General features: G+C 43.0%; 1 protein-coding gene across 3 annotated transcripts in view; it reads right to left on the bottom strand.

Moving 5' to 3' along the window:
• CA12 (carbonic anhydrase 12) overlaps positions 1 to 24,213 on the bottom strand; it is a 147,354-nt gene that overhangs the window by 35,325 nt on the left and 87,816 nt on the right. For all 3 annotated transcript variants that reach the window (XM_029575777.1, XM_029575776.1, XM_029575778.1), the window contains one exon: positions 21,945 to 22,124. In XM_029575777.1, coding sequence (XP_029431637.1) covers positions 21,945 to 22,124 — 180 coding nt within the window. The remainder of the gene's footprint in view (positions 1 to 21,944; positions 22,125 to 24,213) is intronic.

Genomic DNA, 24,213 nt, shown 5'->3' with positions numbered 1-24,213 from the left:
CGATGAAGCTGTCATCGGGGAGCGCACCGGAGCCATCGGAGACCCGGGAATCACCGGTGGAAGGGCAGTCATGAGCGCCTCCATCCGGGATAGCAGCGGTGCCAGCGCTGCTGGAATCGGGTCGGTGACCGGTTCCACTCTCAGTACCGATGTCAGTGCCACAGGGACCTGGAGCCGTTGCATTGCCGTGTCGATGGCCTCCTGGACCAGCCGGTCCAGTTCTTCCCGGAGACCTGGGGCAATCAGCTCCGGCTCCATGATGGAAGAGGGAGGCTGAGGCACAGTCGGAGGGACCACCTTTACAGGCGGAATCGCGACTCCCAAACCCCGATCAGGTGAGGGTTGCCTCGATGTCCCGGTCGCAGGAGTGGTCGGTGCCGTTCCTGGACGGGGCTTCTTCGATGGTGGCTCGGACGGTGGTAAGGTCGATGATTTCGCTCCCTCGATGGTCCTAGACTTACGATGCCAATGGAGATGTTTCTCCCTTCGATCCCCTCGATCTTGAGGGGGAGAATTGGGAGTCCATGGCCGTGAAGACGTTGATGGCGGGCGGTCACCGGATGGTTGTCTATGTTGGTGCGACTTCGACGGTGCCGGTTCCAATGACGTCGATGCGATGGACGGCGTCGGGGTGTGAGCACGGAAGAGGAGACCCATCTTCTCCATTCTGGCTTTGCGACCTTTTGGTGTCATGAGGGCACATTTGGTGCAAGTGAGGACCATCATGCTCACGGCCTAAGCACATTACACAGACTCTATGAGGGTCTGTGATCAACATGGTGCGAGTGCAATCCGGGCACCGACGAAAACCCGATGCCATGGCCATAGAAAAAATCGAGCCGTGGTACGGTCGACGGCCAGTAGGCCGCGAGGGCCAAACTCGACGGTAATTGACGATAAACGGCGAAAAAACGTACCGGAGTATCGCGGCCAGAGAAAGTTAGAGGAGGGACCCCTGTGGGGCAAAGATATTTTAAATAAGTCCGTGAGGAAAAATTCCTGTCAGGAATGTGTTCAGAGCTCCTAAACCGCGAGGCTACTACTGCGCGGAAAAAAGAAGACTACCTGTAGCTATCAAATAAGACTGAAGGGGGACCCCTGCTGGCTGCAGGGTTAGTGCCATGCTGGGCATGCCCAGTAGGGGCCAGTCAAAGTTCTGGAAACTCTGACAGAAGTTTTCCGTGATTGGGCTCCATCCTGATGATGTCACCCATATGTGAGGACTAACATCCTGCTTGTCCTGTGAGAATAAACCATACCGTTTGATGATCACTGGTGCCGAGGTGGGCGCCCACCTGCACATCAGAGACATTATCTCCATTAGTGAGCACTAAATTGAGTATAGCTCCCTCTCTTGTGGGTTCCATTACCATTTGTTTGAACAAAGCTCCTTGCAGAGCATCCACTATTTCTCTACTATTGTTAAATTCTGCAGATGGGATTCTCCAGTCTACATCCCGCAAATTAAAGTCTCCAACAATCACCACTTCCCCCTTCTTTCCCATCTTTTGGATGTCTTCAACCAGATCTCTGTCAAGCTCTTCTTTTTGGTTTGGAGGCCTGTAAACCACTCCAATAAAAACGGATGTCCCATCTTTTTTTAGGTTGGCCCATAGTGCTTCTTCATTGCCCCATCTTCCTTGCACCTCAGATGCTTTGATATTGTTTCTGATATAAAAAGCCACTCCTCCCCTTCCTATCCTCTCTGTCCTTCCTTAACAAGTTATAGCCCGGTATTGCCGTATCCCAATCGTGAGATTCCGTGAACCACGTCTCCGTGACAGCAACAATGTCCAAGTCTGCCTCCACCATTAGGGCTTGCAGATCTGGGATTTTATTGCCCAAACTACGAGCATTTGTGCTCATAGCTTTCCAGCTTTCCTCATTCAGGTTACTGCTGTTCCTGGACTCCTTTTGTGACTTTACTTGAGTTTTGCTATCCACTATTCCCTTTCCCTTTGCATTTGTGCAAGGGGAAAGATTAGTGCCTTTGATGACAGATTCATCCAGCACAATGAGCTTTTTCCTTTGGTTACTGATGTGGAATTCCTGTATGCATTGGGTTTCTTCTCTCTTTTCAGATAACACTTCAATCTTTTTCTCAAGAGCTTCTTCAGTATTTAATACAGAGAAGGCTTTTTGTACTTGTTGCACTTGATACAGTGTGTGTCTCTGCATCAAAGGTTCAATTCTACCAGAGCCCTCTGTAATCTTGTTGTTTATTGAGTTCCTTAATGTCCTGTATGAAAGGGGGGGGGGGGGGTAGACTTGTGGGTTGCACAGCTGTCAAGAATGGGTGCCTGTGGGTCACAGGTCTTATCCTGCCTGAGCTCACTGTAAATCTCTTTATCCTTGACTTTTGGTTTTTCTGTGGTAATGGGGAATTAATTCCCAAATATTGTAAAGAGGATGAGCCTTTCTTCATTGAAGCTAATTGAGCTTTAACTACAGCCAGCTCCTTTTTCAAGGAAGCGAGCTGTGAACAAATGGGGCAAGCCCTAAGTTTCCAGATGATTTCCCTCTGAATAAAGGCTCCACAATAGTTACATTGGATAGTCCTCATTTTGGTAATTTGATGGTTAACACCTAAGGAAATACCAATTTACTATTTTATCCTGTTGTCAATTATGTATTTAGGTAGACTATATCAGAAAAGCAAACCTAGGGGTGGGTGGGCAGAGGGGTAGGATGGGAGGGATTTAAACAGTTAACTCTTGGTCACGGATGTTCTCAGGACTCTGTATCTGCAATTGAGTTTAATAAGACCCTCCCCCTGATTGGCTTACTAAGTTTATCTGAGTTAAACCTTTACTTAGCTGGACACAAGAATATTTAGTGCTCCCTGGCTCCACACTGTGCACTGGCCACAATGGCTCTCTTGCTTCTGAAAGTTTACCTCCCCCAAGTTCTGAGACAGCCACACCCAATCTAGATAGAACAGATCACTTCTAGAAGTTTGTTTGTCCTTTTTTGTAATTTTTTTTTTAACACAGCTCTTCATTCCCCAATATTAATATTTAAACAGATTATTAGTGCCAGCTAACTCCAAATGAGTAATAGATTTTATCAGATTAAAAGCTGGAGGGTTTTTTTTTTGTTTTAAATCTTAACTCTATAGCAGAGCAACCAAACAGCAATTTAATTTACTAGAATTATATCTGACTATAATGAAATGAAACACAGACAGGAATTATACACAGAAGCCTTCTTGAATTATAACTCCTGATGTGAAACTCAGCATTGGAGCACATACAGGCCTATGTATTAAACTTCAGCATGCACGTTAAGGTGCTTATGTATATGCCAAAAACAGCAAGCTATGCAATGTTATAGCGTGCATATTAAAATGGCCTGGAAAGACGTTACTGGGTCCGATAATGCAAAGAAAAAACATAGTAAGTGAATGAGGGTTTAGCAGAGCAAGTTATGCTCATTATCCAGGCTATTTATCAAGTGCTTGGTATTGACACACACTTTAATAGCTATCTCAGACCAAGTGATACCTTCTTAACATGCATCCTGTTGAGATGGCTCAGTTAAAAATGCAAACAAGAAGATGATATTGTAAAACTGTAACCTACAAGGCACAATACAACTGAAAGCAAATACTAATGGGTTGACAAAAATGGATAATATACCTAGAACAAAAAAAGAAAAATGCTAATCCACTCAATATGTGTACATTGATCTTTCAAGAAGAACGTTACAATATTTCAAACATAATACACCCATAAATTAAAAAATCCAAATTCCATACATAAATCACAAAAAATATTATAATCAATTTTAAGAAATATCTACAAATGTTTAAAAGGCATATTTACAATGAAATAACTATATATTTAATCTACAATAGAAATCCTGCAGTAAATACAAGATCTCACAATTTCAATATTTGAAAACATTTTTCCAATATCAAGTAATATAGTATAATTGTAACATACACACATATATACCCCATACAACCATCACATCAATTATATAATCATACATTCAGCCATATACAATCTTAGGGGGTCATTTATCAAAGTGGTATATTATGCTAATAATTGCCTATGATACTCAGCAACCTTATGTTAACCTTTATATGTCTCGCTACTTAATTGTTTTTCGTTGACTACTTTAGTACTCTCCAGTTACATTCGTTTGAAATCTTTTCTTTCTTCCAACGCCCATGTTTTTGCTCCCTGTTTAATGTAACTTTACCTTCTATATAGTTGTTAATTGGTTTCCCCTTGTTGCATTGTAAACCGGTACGATAAGACTTGGTCTTGAGCATCGGTATATTAAAAGAATTTAAATAAATATATGGTGTTTTCGCAAGCCAAAAATGCCTTTAACGCATGGTGTGATGATTGTGTCCAAGTAGGCTGGGCTCACGGTTTTCAGCTCCTGGAGAGCTAGCCTAGCTATCAGGGCCCTCCTACAACCACTGGGGGGGGGAGGGGGAGAGTGAGAGTGTGAGAGAGAGAGACTATCCATAATGCCCTCATACTAGATAGGTATTTATATCTCTATAGGAGGCCCACCTAGTAACTCGAGGTGAGGTTTAGGTATTAGTATAGGGGTTAGGGGCCACTTTGACATTCACAGTGAGACGTACGAACAGAACAGTGCTCTCTTGTGAAGATTTGATGACCTTCGGAGTGAGGAAACTCACCCAAAGATGAGATTTGCGCAATGTTCTCTCAACCTAGCTTGATGTTACCCAGGTACAGAATCCAATTAGTGCATTTTGATAAATCCAGACCTTAATATGAATTACAAACATAATATATATAAACTGCTGTAATTCCAAAATCTTCAAAAAGACCACAACTTGATGTCTTCTTGATATTCCAACAGATCAATAATCTATCCTTTTCTTAAATATCCCAACCTACCCTCTTCTTATATACCCCAAAATTTATACAGAATTTAGATTTTTTGACTTATGGGTGTATTATATGTTTGAAATACTGTAAAGCTCTTCTTGAAAAATTAATCCACACATATTGAGTTATTATATATTGTTAGGGATCCCTTTTTTTCTAGGTTATATTGTAAAACTCTACCCATTGACCCTTGAAAATGAATGCATTTAACCACATCTCTTTGCTGAACCAAAAGCACACCAAACACACTTTTATATTGAGTTCTGACATATATAGGATGAATTTTCAAAGCATTTATACACATAAAATTAGCATATATGTATTTATGTAATCGCTATTTTACAAACATAAAAAATATGGGCACACTTTAGGTTTTGTGCACACATATACATGCAAAAAAGGGGTGGTTTAGGGGCATTCCAGGGTGAGGCCAGCAATAACTTGCACCATTTTACAGCTGCTAATTATTCTGCATAATTGATATCAGACTTGTTTATTGTGCACTATTGGCTGGGTGGGAGGTCCAGGTGAACTGTGGGCATTCAGGCTGAAAAACCAGGAGGGTCTTCATGACCTAGAGAAAGACTGTGCAAACTGGTGGAGGAATCAGAAAACTGGTAATTTCAATTATACACACGTTTTAAAATACACCAACTTTTGTACCTATATTGAATTTTACCCAAGTCCTATTTTTTTTTCACTCATCAAATATATGTGCATATATTTTTAAAATTGGTAGGAAAAGTACGTGTGTTCAATGCATTGCATGTATTTGTGCCTAAGCATATATAGGTGCTTATGTTGGGGAGTAGACATACGTATAGTTTATAATACACATGGGTTACAAAATACTATTGTAGATCTTCATGCATCCATCTATGCACGTATATGCGGCCGCATAGCTGTTTGCAAGTTACCCTTATAAAGCTTAACTTTCAAACCTATCCATGGGACAGTATTTATGCACATAAGTGGATGCATGGGGATTAATACTAGTATTTTATAAACTGTGTGGTGGTAGCTGCAGTTTATAAAATATTAGATATTTCTGCTCTGAAAGTGCATGCAAATATTTCCAATGCAAAAAAAATGCATACCTTCTCTACCTATTTTTTTTTTCAGTTTATAATTTTATTAAGTTGAAAGATAACAAAAGAATATACAAAACACTGCCAAAACATGAAACATAATCTTCCAACATTTTCATCGTGATCATACCCCCCACCCCCACCATTAGCTCACCAATGTCAGCAATGCCAAATCTCAACTCACTATAATCAACTTGAAAGGATACAGTATAGCATAAGGATACAGTATAGCATAATATACCCCCAAAAAGTAAGTAAGCAACATTATATGGCATGAAATGTCTAAAAAACAACTGTTTTTTCCCAGTCCATGAATGGTGTCCATGTCTCCGTGAACATTGCTGTCGAATCGTGTAATTCTGCAGTAATCACTGTCATCTTGCAGAAGAAATGAACATTTTGTTGAATGAGTTTTAAAGAAGGAGTGTTTGCCTGTTTCCAGTGACTCGCTATAGCCAGCCATGTTGCAATAAAGACTTGTTGACATAATTGAGCCTGTGGTTTAGTCATTTCCTTATGGGGAAGGTGAATTAACATGAAGCCAGCATCCAATAGTTGTTCAGTTTCAAAATGTTTTCCAGCCAATGCGCAACGTGTGTCCACAACATGTGTATTGTTGGACAAGACCACCACATATGGAGAAAGGTTCCAGGCAACCCACAATGACGCCAACATGAATCACTAAGGTTTGGGTATTGACGATGCAAAGTTTGGGGTGTTATATACCACCGAGTGATCAGCTTGTAACAGTTCTCCTGCAAAGTTGCAGATACAGAACACTTCCTCGCAGCCATATACAGCTATGTCCATTCCTCTGCAGAGATAACACATCCCAGATCCCTCTCCCAGGCCAAAGTATGAGGGAAAGGTTGGGCTTCAACCCCAAGCAATAGCACATACAGTTTAGAAACCAACCCCCTTTTCTTATCGATATCGTCACAATAATGTTCAAATAACATTTTTCCTTTGTTCAAGGAAGATAACACAGGAGTTGTATGCATGAAGTGATAGATTTGATATCCCGCTAAGAAATCTCTAGAGGGCAGAAGATAAGCATGTTGGAGCTGGGGTCACAGAGCCTCCCCCCTAGAAAATGTTCTAACTTCGTGAGACCCCTTGCATGCCAGCCCCGAAATGACGAGTTATTGTGTCCTGCAGGGAAGTTACCCAGGTATGACACATGAGTGAAATAAAAATATATGCGCTCCATTATGATGTGTTTCTTCCATTTAGCCCACAAGCACATGATTGTATCTAGGGAGAAAGGCAGGATACCAGTGGTAACCCAAGTGTTGCATGGTTGCCATATCATTGCTGATAGTGGCATCTGTCCGGTAATTTGCTCTGCAAAGGAGACCCACTGTTTTTGCAGATGCTACCCTGTGACTGTTAGGTATGGCGATAAGTTGAGCCACCGCATAATACCATTCTAGGTTAGGGACTCCAAGCCCTCCCCTGTCCCGTGGTAAATAGAGTAAGCAGCGTGACAGCCTCGGAGGTCGCTTGCTTCAAATGAAATCAAATAAAATCTTTTGCCAGGAGCATAGTATAGCTGGGCTGAGGTACACTGATAGAGTAATGAACAGGTATAAAAATCTTGGTAGTATGTTCATTTTCACAATGGCAATTCGCCCCAACCATGAATAATGTCCCCTATCCCATGCCTGAATATCTTTTTGTATAGCTCTGAGCAGAGAGACATAATTAAGACGAAAGAGATCATTAATGTTTGCTCCAACATGCACCCCCAGATACTTAATCAAATCAATGGCTAATTTGAACGGATAATGCTGTCGGAGATCATGAACAATGGCTGTATCAACCGACACATTAAGTAGCTCGGACTTATCGAGGTTAATTTTGAAGCCAGAAACCGCACTAAACATCTGAATCTCAGTGGTGACCTCTGGTAAGGATACAATCGGGTTGGTTATCGTCAGTAGAATATCATCCGCAAAAAAGGACAATTTTAAGTGTATATCCCCCAGCTTTACCCCAGCAATCCTGTCAGAGGCTCGCACTCTAGTAGCGAAAGGCTCCAAGAAAAGAGCGAACAACAATGGGGATAACGGGCACCCCTGTCTAGTCCCCCGTTGTACCGGAAATGCAACACCATAAACTCCATTAACTTTTATTCTAGCAGCTGGATCGTGATAGGGTTTGAATCCATTGAATAAACATAGGCCCAAAATGCATCTTCTGTAATGTAGCAAAAAGAAACTCCCAATGCACTAGATTGAACGCTTTTTCAGCATCGATCGCTAATAGTAAAAGCGGTATTTTCTGCTTCCGAACCCACCATAGGGCATCAGTAACCTTGCGCACATTATCCGCAGCTATCCGTTGTGGGATAAAACCAACTTGATCCTTGTGAACCAGCCCTGGAAGCACCAAGTTAAGGCGTGCTGCCAATACCTTCGCTAAAATCTTTAAATCAATGTTGATGAGGGAGATTGGGCGGTAGGAGCTGCACAGGGAAGGGTCTCTCCCAGGCTTAGCTAATATAGTGATACCCGCTACATTGGTGTGAGGAGGTAGTTGATCTCAATCCCTTAGGCTATTAAAAAAATTCGTAAGAGGAGCAACAAGATGGGCACTACATTTCTTATAATAGGTTCCCGTAAATCCGTCAAGTCCCGGAGACTTGCCTGCTTTCAAGTCATGTATGGCCACCTGCACCTCAGCCTGACTAATAGGTGCTTCAAGAATTGCCTGTTGTTCAACAGTTAAACTGGGGAGCATCACATTGTGAAGATACTGATCTATTGACCTGTCTGTGATAGTGCCATCCCTCCGGTAGAGGCTCTCATAGAATTTTGTAAAGCAGACTCGGATATCCTGAGTAGAAGTGACAAAATGCCCCTCAGTATTCTTAACCTTGGCTATATTGTTCTGGACTGCACGATGCTTCAATTGCCGGGCCAATACACGTCCAGCTTTATTGGTACCTTCATAATATCTCTGCTTCGTGCGGTCCAGAGCGTGGGCTACCCAAGCTGAGTCTAATAAATTCAACTCTGTGCGGATAGCGCTTAATTGCTGCAGTAGGGATGGGTTTAATATAAGTGCATGTTGGCGAGCTAGCCTGCTAAGGACACTAATTAGTTCAGCTCTATGTTTTTCCCTTTTCTTTTTCCTGGCTGCTGCCATAGCAATGAGTCTGCCCCGAATTACCAGTTTAGAGCATTCCCATATAGAACCTGCTGCTGTCACAGACCCAATATTATGCTTGAAATAGTCATGGAGGTAATCATTCACTATCTTACAATGTGCCGCATCTCCCAGTAGATCCTCACACAATTTCCAGAACCTCAAACCAGAGTCCTGAGGGGTCAATAGCATGGACACCCATACGGGAGCATGATCTGTCCATGTAATGTCACCAATACCTATGTCTATGACGTGATTCTAAAGCCCCTTATCGACAAAAATAATTCATATTCCAGGATAGATTTTATGTGGGTGCGAGTAAAAAGTATACATCCTAGGCAAGGGATTACGTGATCTCCAGATATCAACCATCCCCCAAGTACGTATGATGGTGGTCAGTTCAGACGAAGCTGTCCAACTACCAGAAATTTTGCGATTGGAGGCATCGACTCTTGGGTTCCGGACTAAATTATGATCTCCCCCCCACAGTACTTGCCCTTCTACATAATGGGAGAGCGTGTCGTCTAGAGAGCGTAAGAAAGTCTCCTGGTCATGATTAGGCGCATATATGTTTATAATGGTATAAATCTGCTGGTCCATCTTTAGCTTCAAAATAAGATACCTCCCGGCTGGGTCTGCCATATGTGAAATATATTCATACGTAACAGTCTGCGCAATTAATATGCCCATCCCCGCGTATTTAGTGTTTCGTGTGCTTGTGGCCAGATAAACATTGGGATAACCGGGAATCTTGAACATCCGTTCATGGCGCTTGCGCAGGTGCGTTTCCTGTATCAGTGCTATGGAAACATGCTGCTGTTGCAAGTCTCTCTGCAATAGCTGCCTCTTTTTATGGGAATTAAGGCCCTTAACATTAAGGGACCAAAGCTTTAATGCCATCTGTGAGTCTCAGCCCCCCAACTAAAAGCCATAGAACCTGTATCAACCGTGAAACAATGTATAGCAGAGATAAATAACATCCCAAAACCATATAAACCTTGTGAGCTCATGGTCAGTATCCCCTCCCTTCCCATCCCCCCCAATCGTATTGTATCCACTCCCTAGTTACCTCTAAACATGGGGGTAGTGCACACCATTGAGCATGTAGCTGTCCGGCATATTGTCCCTGGATTCGGTACAGCTTCTAGTAAATAAGGCATGTGTTCACAGGGCCGGTGCAAGGGTATCTGGCACCCTAGGCAAACCTTACAGTCTGGCGTCCCCTCCCCATACACAATTTTAAATTATGCATTTATAACATATTTTACATGAAAAATGACATTCTGAGGTAAAATTAATATACAAGTTGTTGTGATAATTTCATGCACTGTTGTGATCCCACCAAGAAAACTTTGCATCTTGGAATTCATATGGCATCATACCTATTATGATATATTTCGGCATGGTCTTCCCGTATCAACACAGTACTATCTGCCAACACTCAAAGAATAACAACCCTACCTATGAAAAAGAATACCACAAATATTACACCAGAATCTAAAATACCAATACACCTCCTATCAGGAAAACAGAAGAGGCCAAGCTACTACAGATCCCTACAGAGAAACCACATGCTAAAAGAATGCTTCATCTCAGTCTTTGCATGCAGAACACAAACTCTCACCAAATACAGAATAAAACCACATAAAGTATAAATAGAAATGTACAGACAAAATCTAAACTGTAAAATGTAACACGCCAGACTCTATACAGTGCAACAATGGAAAAACAAAAATGTCACCATTCCTCGTGAAACAAATCAATAAAATAAAGATATATAAATCATTAATCATAATTATAAAATCATACAAATAAAAATTTCAAAACAGCTGATGAATAGAATATCCAATAATTAAAGATGCATGCAAATTTTGAAAGCTTTACCAAACACCAATAAAATATTTCAAACAGCAGACACATCACATACGACCCAATAATTAAAATGGTAGTCAATCAAGGAAAATGAACTTAAAAAGCCACCTTTACTTACCCTCTTCAGCAGTTCTCCTACTCCTTTCCCTTGCAGGCCATACCAGAAGCAGCAGTAGCTGCTGAAGCTGTCCTCACAGACCTCTTCCTTAGGGACCACAACCAGTCTCTTCTCTCTCACACACACATACCAGTCACACCCTCAGGACCAGTTTCTGTCTCTCACACACCAATCTCTCCCCAACCAGTCTCTCTCTCTCTCTCACACACACACACACACACCAGTCATCTCCCTGATCAGCCGTTCTCACACATACACACGTCACCTCTCTGGCCAGACTCTCTCAATCACACAATGCTCTCGCCCCCTCTTACACACAAGATTTCAATCACACACATACTCTCTCTATTTCACTTACACACAAGCTCTCAATCACACACATGTTCTATCTCACTTACAAACAGGCTCAATCACACACATGCCCTCTCTCACAGCCACAAGCCAGCCAAAAACATGCTCCATCTCTCTTGCACACACACATTGACACACAGAAGCACTCTCCCTGTCTCACATACACATTACATTCTCACAGAAGCACCTTGCTTTCAAACTTACAGCATTTTTCACTTTTACTAAAAGTGAAAGTGATGATCGCAATCATTAAATAAGAAAACCACATTCCTATCAGAAGGCAAAATGACACCCTTCCTTCAGGTTCTGTCCTCCCAAGGGACAGCCACCCACACAGTACAGCTTCTCTTGTTTTACGCTTCCAGGCAATAAAGCAAGTGTCTTTCTTCAAACTATCAGTCATATGATTATTCATGTGGGAGATATGGAACCGAAAGGCATCCTTAGTCGGCTTCCCTTTTAAATAGGAAGATTCCAGTCTTAGTCATTTAAAAATATACATTTTCTAAAGGCTTAAAAAAAAAATAGCAAAACCGTTTCAGATTGGAACTATTCTAGTCTTCATGCTTAAATTATGCTTTAAAAAAAAAAAAAAACCCAAACCCCACCTGCCATCAATATCTTAAATTTGTGATTTTGCTGAGATGAACATTTTAAAAACTTTAATTTTTTTTGCTTTAGTATTTGTCTCTAACTCACTTTAAGTTAAATTTTATTTTCCAGAAGAAGGATGCTTAAAATTTAGTAATTTTATCTTTCATCCAACTTTTCAAAAGTTCAGGTATATGCATTATCATATTTCATTTTTTTAAACTGGCAGATTCCTTTCTCACATACACACACTCACAGAAAGAGATCGGTGCCGAGCCTTAGGGGGCCCCGCGGCAGGCAGCCAGCTCCCGACTCGCCCTGCCGCACCGCCAGTGTCACCCTCCCGACACCCCCCTAGTGGTCCAGCGAAGGTCCCGGGCGCGATCTGCCGCTCCCGGGGCCTCAGCTGCCACTAAGCAAAATGGCGCCGGTGGCCTTCAGCCCCTACCATGTGACAGGGGCTACCGGTGCCATTGGTTGACCCCTGTCACATGATAGGGGCTGAAGGTAACCGGCGCCATTTTGCTAGTGGCAGCCGAGGCCCCGGGAGCGGCAGATCGCTCCTGGGACCTCCGCTGGACCACTGGGGGGAGGGGGGGGTCAGGAGGGTGACACTCGGGGGGAGGCAGGGCGAGTCGGGAGCTGGCTGCCTGCCGCGGCGCCCCCTAAATCTCGGCGCTTGGTCTCCATCTAGGCGAGTCGAAGGCTGGCAGAATTTTGAAAGGGCACTTTTTGCCCTTTCAAAATTCTGCTGCCTGCCGCGGCGCCCCCTAAGTCTCGGCGCCCTAGGCACAGGCCTAGCTCGCCTAGTGGTTCCGCCGGCCCTGTGTGTTCATAGTAAACCACCAAAAAGAATGGTTCTGTGTAATTGCTTACACCATAACTGATATTCCTGTATTAGGCAAAAGATAATTGTCCGTTGGTCACAGTCACCCTCGTAGTATAGTATCTACGTCCCTCATTAAAGGGTCACGGCCCAGTTGCCTGGCGATGGGTGGTCTGCGAGGGAGTGAGTTTCTGACGCTCCAGTCGCTTGGTGTTGCCCACTCTTTGCCATCTTGGGGTAGATGCCATTCGGTATGGGATTTCCCCCGGTCTGCCCATAGGCAGCGTGTTCGGTATGTTGGCTTTAGTAAACGCCTCCTTCGCCTCTGCGAGATTCTTAACCCGGTGGGTGACTCCATCAATGGTGAATAAAAGCCCAAAAGGGAAAGTCCAGCGATACCAGATAGCTCGCTCCTGTAGGGCAGTGGTCACCTCCCTTAGTTCATACCGCTTGCGAAGGGTGGATGCCGCCAAGTCAGTGTATATGCCAATTTTATGGCCTTCCCACAACCATTCACGCTGCTTCCTTGCAATGGCATAGAGTTGCTCTTTTTCTCTAAATATTTGCATACATAGTAAGATATCCCTTGGCCTCTTCGCATTGCGGGGACCTTGTACTCGGTGTGCCCTCTCGATGCTGAAATTATTCGGTGTCGACGGCCCCTCCACCCCCGCGGGCGACGCTGAGGCCATAATGAAGCTAAAAATATGAAGGGCCACCTCCCTGCTGTCAGCATATTCTGGAAGGTCCGGTACCCCGTGTATGCGCAGATTATTCCTGCGGGACCGATTTTCCAAATCTTCAATCTTTTCTTTCAGTGCTATCTGCTCAGCATGACTTACATTTTGTGCATCTTCCGCTTTCTGCATGAAATCTTCCTGCTGCTCCATTCGGGCGTCAAGCTCATTGACTCGGTTACCCAGTGCCGCCATGTCTTCCTTGATGTCAGATATTAAATGTTGAAGTTCCTGTTTATGTTGTTTCATATCCACGCGGAGCTCTATAAACCATTCCTGGAGCTCCGTGCGTGACGGTAAGTCGCTGAAGGCCTGGGGTGCCGCGTGGTTTGACTCAGGCTCCGTTTCTCCACTTAAGGCCTGCTCCTCCGACTGCGCGCCAGTGTCGCCGTCCGGTTTTGTGTAGGAAAATTATTGTAAATTAATATTTTTGCGTTTCCCCGCCATTGCGCGTCTTTAGTTTATCTGGTGGGCTTAACTGCAGCGGGGAAAGATAGCGGGTGCCGACAATAAAAGCGCAGTTTACAGGTTAGTGCCGGGAGCTCTTTCTTTAAGCCGCCATGCTCGTTGGTGACGTCAGCACGCCCCCCTTCTCTACCTATTTTATAAACATATTCACTGGGATGGTAACTTTAAAATGAGCATGCAAGCATCCATACATGCACAAATGTGCACGTGAGCATACTTACACTTAATTTTAAATCATCCACGCCATTGTTCAGATCTCTGTCCAGCTCTTCCAAAAGGAAGAGCTGGACAGAGATCTGGTTGAAGACATCCACAGGATAGGAAAGAAGGGAGAAGTGGTGATCGTTGGAGACTTTAATATGCCAGATGTAGACTGGAGAATCCCATCTGCAGAATCTAATAATAGTAGAGAAATAGTGGATGCCCTGCAAGTAGCTTTGTTCAAACAAATGGTTATGGAACCCACGAGAGAAGGAGCAATACTTGACTTAGTGCTCACTAATGGAGATAACATCTCTGATGTCCAAGTGGGCACCCACCTCAGCACCAGTGATCACCAAACGGTATGGTTTAATATCACAAAAAAGATATGGAAAAGAAGCACAAAAACCCGAGTTCTGCAGTTCAAAAACACAAACTTTGATGAAATGGGGAAGTACCTGGAGGAAGAACTAAAAGGCTGGGAGAATGTGAGAGATGTGGATCAACAGTGGACCAATCTAAAAGGAGCAATTGCCAAGTCAACTAATCTATATGTTAGAAAAGTAAAGAAAAGCAAAAGAAAAATGAAACCTATCTGGTTCTCAAAGGAGGTGGCTGACAAAATAAAGGCTAAAAGAACAGCGTTCAAGAAATACAAAAGATCCCAAAGAGAGGAGCACAAAGAAGAATATCTGGTAGAACTGAGGGAGACAAAGAAATTAATCAAGAGAGCAAAAAGCCAAGCAGAAGAGAGGATTGCCAAGGAGGTAAAGAGAGGTGACAAAACATTTTTCAGATACATCAGTGAAAAGTTCAAAGTAGTATAGTGAAATTGAAAGGTGGAAAGGATCAATGTGTGGAGAGAGACGAAGAAATGGCAGAAATATTAAACGAATACTTCTGTTCTGTGTTCACGAAGGAGGACCCTGGAGAAGGACCGTCCCTAGTTAACAAGATACTGGAGGGGAGTGGAGTAGATGTAACTCCATTTACAGTAGAAAATGTATGGGAAGAGCTGGGGAAACTGAAAGTAGACAAAGCCATGGGACCTGATGAGGTTCATCCCAGGATACTGAGGGAGCTCAGAGATGTGCTGGCGGGTCCGCTGTGTGACCTGTTCAATAGATCCCTAGAAACGGGAGTGGTGCCGAGTGATTGAAGAAGAGCTGTGGTGGTTCCGCTTCACAAGAGTGGGAACAAAGAGGAGGCTGGTAACTACAGACCGGTTAGCCTCACTTCGGTGGTGGGAAAAGTAATGGAGACACTGTTGAAAGAGAGAATAGTGAACTATTTACAGTCGGGAGAATTGCTGGACCAGAGGCAGCATGGATTCACCAGGGGAAGATCCTTTCAGACAAATCTGATTGACTTTTTTGACTGGGTAACCAAGGAATTGGATCAAGGAAGAGCGCTCGATGTCATCTACTTGGATTTCAGCAAAGCTTTTGATACAGTCCCGCACAGGAGACTGGTGAATAAAATGAGAAGCTTAGGAGCGAGTGCCGAGGTGGTGACCTGGATTGCAAACTGGTTGACGGACAGAAGACAATGTGTGATGGTAAATGGAGCTCTCTCTGAAGAGAGGGAGGTTTTAAGTGGTGTACCACAAGGATCGGTGTTGGGACCGGTCCTGTTCAATATATTTGTGAGCGACACTGCGGACGGGATAGAAGGTAAGGTTTGTCTTTTTGCGGATGACACTAAGATCTGCAACAGAGTGGACACGCCGGAAGGAGTGGAGAGAATGAGACGGGATTTAAGGAAGCTGGAAGAGTGGTCGAAGATATGGCAGCTGAGATTCAATGCCAAGAAGTGCAGAGTCATGCATATGGGGAGTGGAAATCCGAATGAACTATATTCGCTGGGGGGAGAAGGGCTGATGTGCACGGAGCAGGAGAGAGACCTTGGGGTGATAGTGTCTAATGATATGAAGTCTGCGAAACAATGCGACAAGGCGATAACAAAAGCCAGAAGAATGCTGGGCTGCATAGAGAGAGGAATATCGAGTAAGAAAAGGGAAGTGATTATCCCCTTGTACAGGTCCTTGGTGAGGCCTCACCTGGAGTACTGTGTTCAGTTCTGGAGACCGTATCTACAAAGAGACAAGGACAAGATGGAAGCGGTACAGAGAAGGACAACCAGGAAGGTGGAGGGTCTTCATCGGATGACATACGAGGAGAGATTGAACAATCTAAATATGTACTCCCTGGAGGAAAGGAGGAGTAGGGGTGATATGATTCAGACTTTCAGATACTTGAAAAACTTTAATGATCCAAAGACAACGACAAACCTTTTCCGTCGGAAAAAAATCAGCAGAACCAGAGGTCACGAGCTGAGGCTCCAGGGAGGAAGACTAAGAACCAATGTCAGGAAGTATTTCTTCACGGAAAGGAGGATGGTGGATGCCTGGAATGCCCTTCCGGAGGAAGTGGTGAAGTCTAAAACTGTGAACGACTTCAAAGGGGCGTGGGATAAAAAACTGTGGATCCATCAAGTCTAGAGGGCGTGAATAAAGAGGAGGCATTCAAACACTGCACGGAGTGGCAGTAGCCACAGAGGCATTCAAACACTGCACGGAGCGGCAGTAGCCACAGAGGCATTCACGGAGCGGGATGCCAGTGGCCAGTAGTTGGTGTTCCACCTTCACGGAGCGGAAGGATGGAGGGCTGCTATCTCAAAAAAATAAAAAAATAAAAAAATAAAAACTGGGGTGGGTAAGGGTGTGGCCTGCTTGTTACAGCGGTTGCTACCCCTAATTGAGCTGGACGTTCACTTGGATGCAGATACGGCGCTGCTCTCTAAATTGATGGTGGGGTGGAGGGGAATTAGGGCTAGAGGGTACTGGAAGCCAATAGTAACAGGTGGGAGAGAAAAAAAAAGGGGAAAAAAATGGATAAAGTGTGTAGCTTGCTGGGCAGACTAGATGGGCCGTTTGGTCTTCTTCTGCTGTCATTTCTATGTTTCTATGTTTCATTGCGCACATACTTTTTAAAATACTCCTAATTTTACGTGGCTACAAGAGTAAACGTAAAATGCGTATCTTCCTTAGGAATTTCTCGGCTTTAATGCATACCAGTAAGCAGATTTTGAAACATGAGCACTTGAAGGAAATAGCCAGTTTGACCAATGAGTCCGCCAGTTTGTTCAGCCTACCTCTACATCATCCAGACACCTCTGGTTCTTCAGTCTGCACTCTCCCCTGTTTACCCAGACCCCTCATCCAGTGGTTTTTGGCCTAAAACAGGTTTTCTTCAGACTTACAACTCACCAAGAGCAGAAATAAATATGTGTGCTAACAGCCCACTGCACACTGGATTTAAAATACAAATTTACATGCATAAATATTGGCCCCGCCTCAGAATGCCACTCAAAAGCCCTGACTACGTCCCCCTTTCCTGCGTGTTCTGTTGCTTGTGCACATACGTACAAAATTGGGCTGCTTTAAAGTACGAGTTGCTTGCGCTCAGCTCAGATACTCACATATTGTATTTGGGCCTTTTAACACGAATTCCTCTTAAAATTCAACCCTTACAGTTTAGATGTGTAAAAAAAATATATATAACATGTACGCATAACTCTGATTTTTCAGGTGAATTTGAACAGCCTGGGGCGAGCCAAAATTGGGAGATACATGCACAAGTCGTGCCAGTGCACGGATTTTAAAAAGCACTCATGTTCGTGTGAATCTCCCGCTATGCATACAAGTCAAAAGTTCAGAAAAAAGTGGGCGAGGCATAAGCATGTCAGGAGAAGGCCAAGAGATGTGCATGTAAATATTTACGCGCACAGGTGTGCACCGGAGTCCCCTGCCGCGTAATCTGGGCTAGTCAGCAGGGTTTTAAGGGTTGGGGCTAACAGAGGGCAAGGGAGGCTAATAACTTAGGAGGGTTTGGAAGTCCTATCCCTAAACTGGGCAAACTGGGAACCAACTGGGAAAACTAGCTATGGCGTTGGCACGCGTCCCTTATGAAATCCCCCCACTTATGTGGCAGATGCAGCATTTGCGTGCACATGGTGAGCCGGCAAATGTGTGTACATGTACGCCCGCATGACTGTTGCAAAATTACCGTCTGTATGCAGAGGCAGGTAGTTTATAAAATGTGTGTATGTCGTTTTGAAAATACTTGCACATGTCCTTGAAATCAACAATTTGCCAATACCTCCACCAGTTCACCTAGACTCTAGTATTTCACCCTGAACCACTACCAGTTCTCCCAAGACTCTCACTGAAAAACTGCAGACAACAGAAAGCCCATTCTCATTTGTGCGAGTCAATTTGCAGGTATAAAAGTGTATGAATAAGTTTGAAAATATATGTGTGTATATCTCTTACAAAATAGCAACTACCGTATGTACTTTTCAGTGCTGCTCTGGAGCACCCTTTTTTTCTCATGGTAAAGATGTACATGTGAAATGGAAAATACACCTGTTCGCTTGATGTTTATAAAATAGCATATCCGCACATTCACGCTACTTTTATGCATGAAACCTCTGAAAATTCATGCTATACTCTACATATATTCATAGCAAAATTATGTCCAAGCTAAGTAGTTACACATCCCAAAGAATCTTCAAGAACTGCTCCTAGAAACATGACGGCAAAGTTCATCCACACAACTGCTCAGCTCTATGGTCCCTACCACTCCCTCAGAAATCCCCTGTACTTGTCCCATGCTTTCTTGAATTCAGATATGGTTCTGCTCTCCAGCACCTCCACTGGGAGCTAGTTCCATGCATCTGCCGCCCTTTCTATAAGGCAATACTTCCTTAGATTACTCCTCAGTCTACCCCCTTTTACCCTCATCCCATGTTCCCTCACAGTATACAAGGCACAGACGTTACCATAGTGGTATATAAATAGACAGACTTCAAGGGGAACTCAAGATGGTGTCAGCATACCTGGCCATGCCTCTTGCTCTCTCTGATAAATTTAAATTAACTGCCTCTTTTGCCTGATCTGTTGCCTGCTGGTATGGCTCAGAAAAGCAGCGATGCCAGAAGAGCTGCCGTGAGTGCAGAGGAAATGGCTGTGGCAGCTGGACTGCTGTGCAGATACAACAGTCCTCTCTGAGAACCTGGAGGGAATCAGCTGGAATGTGTTACATCTGATATACCTGTTTTGGATGCTGGAGGCCAGGTTCAATCTGTGATTACTGCTTCTCCTTTGCCTGGAGAGTTTGACTTTGATTTGGACTTAGTATGTCTACTTTGGAGGAAATTTAAAAGGCCATTCTGGGCCTAGGCAAAGCAATATCTGCTCAAATTGCCTCAATTTCAGCTAAGAATATAGATGTGGAAAAGAGAATAAGGAGCCTTAGAAGTTTTCAAAAAAGAAGTGCAAGGGCAGGGGAGAAGAAAAACTGATACTTCACGCATATCCAGCATAGCTCTCTGCTTCAACGGCAGGGGAGAAGAAAAACTGATACTACACGCATATCCAGCATAGCTCCCTGCTTCAACGGCAGGGGAGAAGAAAAACAACCAATAAAGGCTGAATAACATAGTCTGGGTAAAACAAATAAGCATGGGTGTAGCTTGCTTATTGCGGCGGTTACTTCCCCTACTACCCCTAACTAATCAAGCTTGATATTTCACTTGGATGCAGCTCCATCACTGCTCTCTACATTAATGGTGGGGGTGGAAGGGAAATAGAACCAAAGAGCTAAGAGAAACAGATAAGTATGAGAAAAAATGTGTGAAGCTTGCTGGGCAGACTGGATGGGCCGTTTGGTCTTCTGCCGTCATTTCTATGTTTCTATGTTTCTATAAGTGGAAGTTCAATTATCTTCTCTAGATACTTCTGTTAAGCAGACAGAAGGCATGTATGATGCTGTTAAAGATAATCTTATTCTTGCATCCAAGTTGGAAAATCTGGAAAATGTAGTAAGTTTCCTTGCCTTCCTTCAGTTACACATCTGGATATGTTTAAAAGATATCTGAAAGAAATTTTGAAAGTTCCAGATCAATCTTTTCCACCTGCTTTCAGAATATCCAGCGCGCAGGAGCCCAACATATTGGTACATCCCCCAATTAATGAACATGTTGGGCTCTTAAAATTCACCTTTAAATGTATTTGCAAAGTGATACCTAGGTTTCACCTACTGTGGAGCCTCCACTCCGGCCTTATGTCATCTTCATTGTTCTCTTGTATTTTCTTTGTCTATTCTTTTCCCTCCCCTACTAATGTGTCTCTGGATATTTAATGTTCCTGTTCTCTCACTTCCTGTAGTTCCATGCCATCCCCTTTTGTTTGGTGAACTTCTTGTGCATCTGTAGCTAGTTATCCAGTCAATAGTACATAAATGGGTGAAACTTGGAGGAACAGGCCCAAATCTTATTACTGGGTCTTCCTCACTGTCGGGCCGATACAGTACAGTGCGCTCCAATGGAGCGCACTGTTAGCCGACATTTGGACACGCATTTTAGTCGTGCTAGCTTTACCCCTTATTCAGTAAGGGGTAATAGCGCGTCCAACCCCCCCCCTCCCGCATCTAATAGCGCCCGCAACATGCAAATGCATGTTTATGGCCCTAATAGGGCCATAAACTGCTTTTCTGTGCACCCTCTGACTTAATATCATGGCGATATTAAGTTGGAGGTCCCGAATGTTTAAAAAAGTAAAAAATTTTAAAAAAAAATTTAAAATGGGCCCGCGGCTGTCGGGTCGAAAACCGGATGCTCAATTTTGCCAGCGTCCGGTTTCTGAGCCCATGGCTGTCAGCGGGCTCGAGAACCGACGCCGGCAAAATTGAGCATCGGCTGTCAAACCCACTGACAGCCGCTGCTTCCGTCAAAAAAGAGGTGCTAGGGATGCGCTAGTGTCCCTAGTGCCTCCTTTTACCGCTGGGCCTAATTTAAATAAAGATACTGAATCGCGCGCACAGGAGAGTGGCCTGTGCGCGCGCCGGGAGAGCGGGTGTTTGCCCGCTCTCCCGCGTTTTTACTGTATCAGCCCATGTGTGATGCCAAGCAAATTACTTATCTCCTTTGTCATTTCCTTATTCATTCTCTTTATTTCAAAAGGATCCATGTGTCTATGTTTAAATATTTTCATTGTCAACTCAACTTTTTGCCCTGAAGCCGATAAAAAGAGTATCAGTTTTAACTAAATAGTGCTTCTGATTTGTGATGCATATACTTAGTTATTTGTAATATTATTCCTCATCCACTTCTACATAGCACAGATTCTGAACTGCTTAATCATTATTTTATTTACAAGATATTTTGCATTTAAAGAAAAGAATGAAAAGCTTACCAATATTGGGATATTCACTGCTGGGTCAAGGGCTATATACCACCTTGATTTAGTTTATTTTTGGGGTTGTTTAAGTTTTACACATAGGCATGCTGAGTCTGGCTAATGGTTGAGAATGACCTGGCAGCATGAGAAATTCTCAAAGGAAGTACACAAGACAGGCTACTGGAAGTTTCTAATGTCACAGAAGAAACAAGAGAAAATTGGAAAATGGCCAGATAAGGTGGGAAGACAGGTAAGGTGTAGCAAGGGTCAATTTTTGTGTTTATGTCCTACAGATTTGTTACTGGCTTCCAGAATCTGAAGGAAGATTTGGAACCAAAATTAGTAGCATTGAAGGTGTTCCTTTGTAGCTGAGAATCTTAAATCTTCTCCTTCAACAATTGGAATTGTGTGTCAATCCCGCCTCTTACCCGAATGTCCATTATTAGAAATTATGAAGTGTTCTGTGAGGGGCACATCATAGCCTACAAGTTCTATGGGCATGAGAGTGGAGTCATACTGAAGAACATCATTGTGAAAGTTGATTGGAGACTGAAATACTCCTCCACAGAAGGGATACCTTTTGGGCCAGTCTTCCTCTCCATCAGGACCTGTGAAAGTGAATGAAACAAGCAAATAAATGTGAATAGTCAACAGATAGCTTTGACTGCAAATTGTTTGACAGAGTGGCATGAAATATCATTTCCATGGGAAATGTAAAAACAGTACATTGTCAATTTGAAACATTTCAATTTTTTAATTAGACTGCAACAGAAACAATGTGTGTTGCATTATATATTTACATGCTTTCCTTATTTGTTTACAAAACTTATAACCTGTCATCTTGCCAGACCTCAGCTACTTGCACAATGAAATGATCTGAAATATATTTCACTTACTCATTTGTACCAGAAATAAATTCAGCAAGAATAAAGCTTAAAGCAATTATTTTCCATGGAACACCTCAAAAAACATACAGTTGCACTGGAGAAAGTGCAGAGAAGGGTGACCAAAATGATAAAGGGTATAGAAGGCTCCCCTATGAGAAAAGGCTAAAGAGATTAGGGCTATTCAGCTTGGAGAAGAGACAGTTCGTGGGGGGGAATATGATATAGGTCTACAAAATCATGAAAGCACTTGAACGGGTAAATGTAAATCAATTATTTACTCTCTCAGACAATGGAAGGACTAGGGGGCACGCCATGAATTTAGCAAGTAGCTCATGTAAAACAAATCAGAGAAAATTCTTTTATACTCAATGCATAATTAAGCTCTGGAATTCATTGCCAGAGGATGTGGTTACGGCAGTTAGTGTAACTGGGTTTAAAAATGGTTTGGATAAGTTCCTAGAGGAGAAGTCCATAAACTGCTATTAATCAATAAGGAATAATAGCTTGGGATCTATTTAATGTTTGGGTACTTGTCAGGTATTTGTGACTTGGATTGGCCACTGCTGGACACAGGGTACTGGGCTTGATGGACTTATTGTCTGACACAGTATAGCATATTTTATGTTCTTATGATGTTAGGCTTTTCCTGAGAACCAAAATAATTTATATACTCAGGCTAACCATGTGAAATAATGTACTGTGATATGTAATGCAGATAGGAATGACCACTTCCTATATTTCATGTAAACTATTTCAGACATGATTTAAAAAATTTTATTCAGGACAGCAACATGATTGTGATCTCTAAAATTAAACTGACATGAAGATGCTCATTGGTGACAGAATGCAAACTAAAATATTACTTGTTGATAAATGATGAAGGAATCTGAACAAGATTCAAGTTAGATAAACTGTAGCGGAAATTGCCAGGCAACCATTATGCATGTGTTCCAATGAGGAGCTCCAATGGCCTCATTCTTGACCAGAACAAAGTCAATATTGCTGGCATCCTGAAGAGCTTCTAGAATCAGCTTCATTACTGCATTTTTCATCTTACTATGGATTCTGGTTAGTGGAAACCATCTCTCATGTAGTTTTCTTCCCTACAATATTTTTCTATAAAACCTTTACTTAGGGATTTTTCTCCTGTTTTGACAGATCTTCCCTCCCACTGGTCACTGCCGCAGCAGTCTTGAGGGCAGGAGTCAGGCATCAGGGCTTCTCCTTGAACTTTTTATTATGGGCTCTAAATCCAGCCACCAGTTGTTGCCCTTAACAATGACCATAACCCCTTCCGATGTAGGGTGCAGAAAACGCAGTCTGGGATTCAACCAGGGAATCCGCCACATGGCAGCATGCATTACTGCCACTGAGCCACCAGACCATTTTTAATTCTGGATTTTGGGTTATGACATAGAAAATAGATCCAAGTTATAAACTGCATACATTGGTATAAGCACAGATATCACCATTACTCATACAGCCTGTCAGTACACAATACATTTACAGCAAGCGTTTGTATGTGGGGTGTTATGAGTCCAGATCAAACACAGGCTGGTGCTGAGGGCTCAACTATTAAATTAGCAGGTTGAGTGTTTCCCAATATTAATCTTCCTTATTCTCAGTCACATGCAAATAGCTTTCTAATGGTGAAATTTCCCAAAGTTCTTGCAAGGATATTTATGAATATTTTCTGCGGTCTACATCTAAAATATACTCAAAGTATATCATCTGACCTTCCTCAGAACAAACCTTATCAACATTTAATTGTTTTGGTTGTATTTTCTGTTTTGACTTTCAAGACACTAAA

This window comes from Rhinatrema bivittatum, chromosome 13 (assembly GCF_901001135.1).
Source record: "Rhinatrema bivittatum chromosome 13, aRhiBiv1.1, whole genome shotgun sequence".
Taxonomy (NCBI): domain Eukaryota; kingdom Metazoa; phylum Chordata; class Amphibia; order Gymnophiona; family Rhinatrematidae; genus Rhinatrema; species Rhinatrema bivittatum.
The sequence above is the reverse complement of the archived record's forward strand: the minus strand, read 5'-3'. Positions and strand labels throughout refer to the sequence as shown.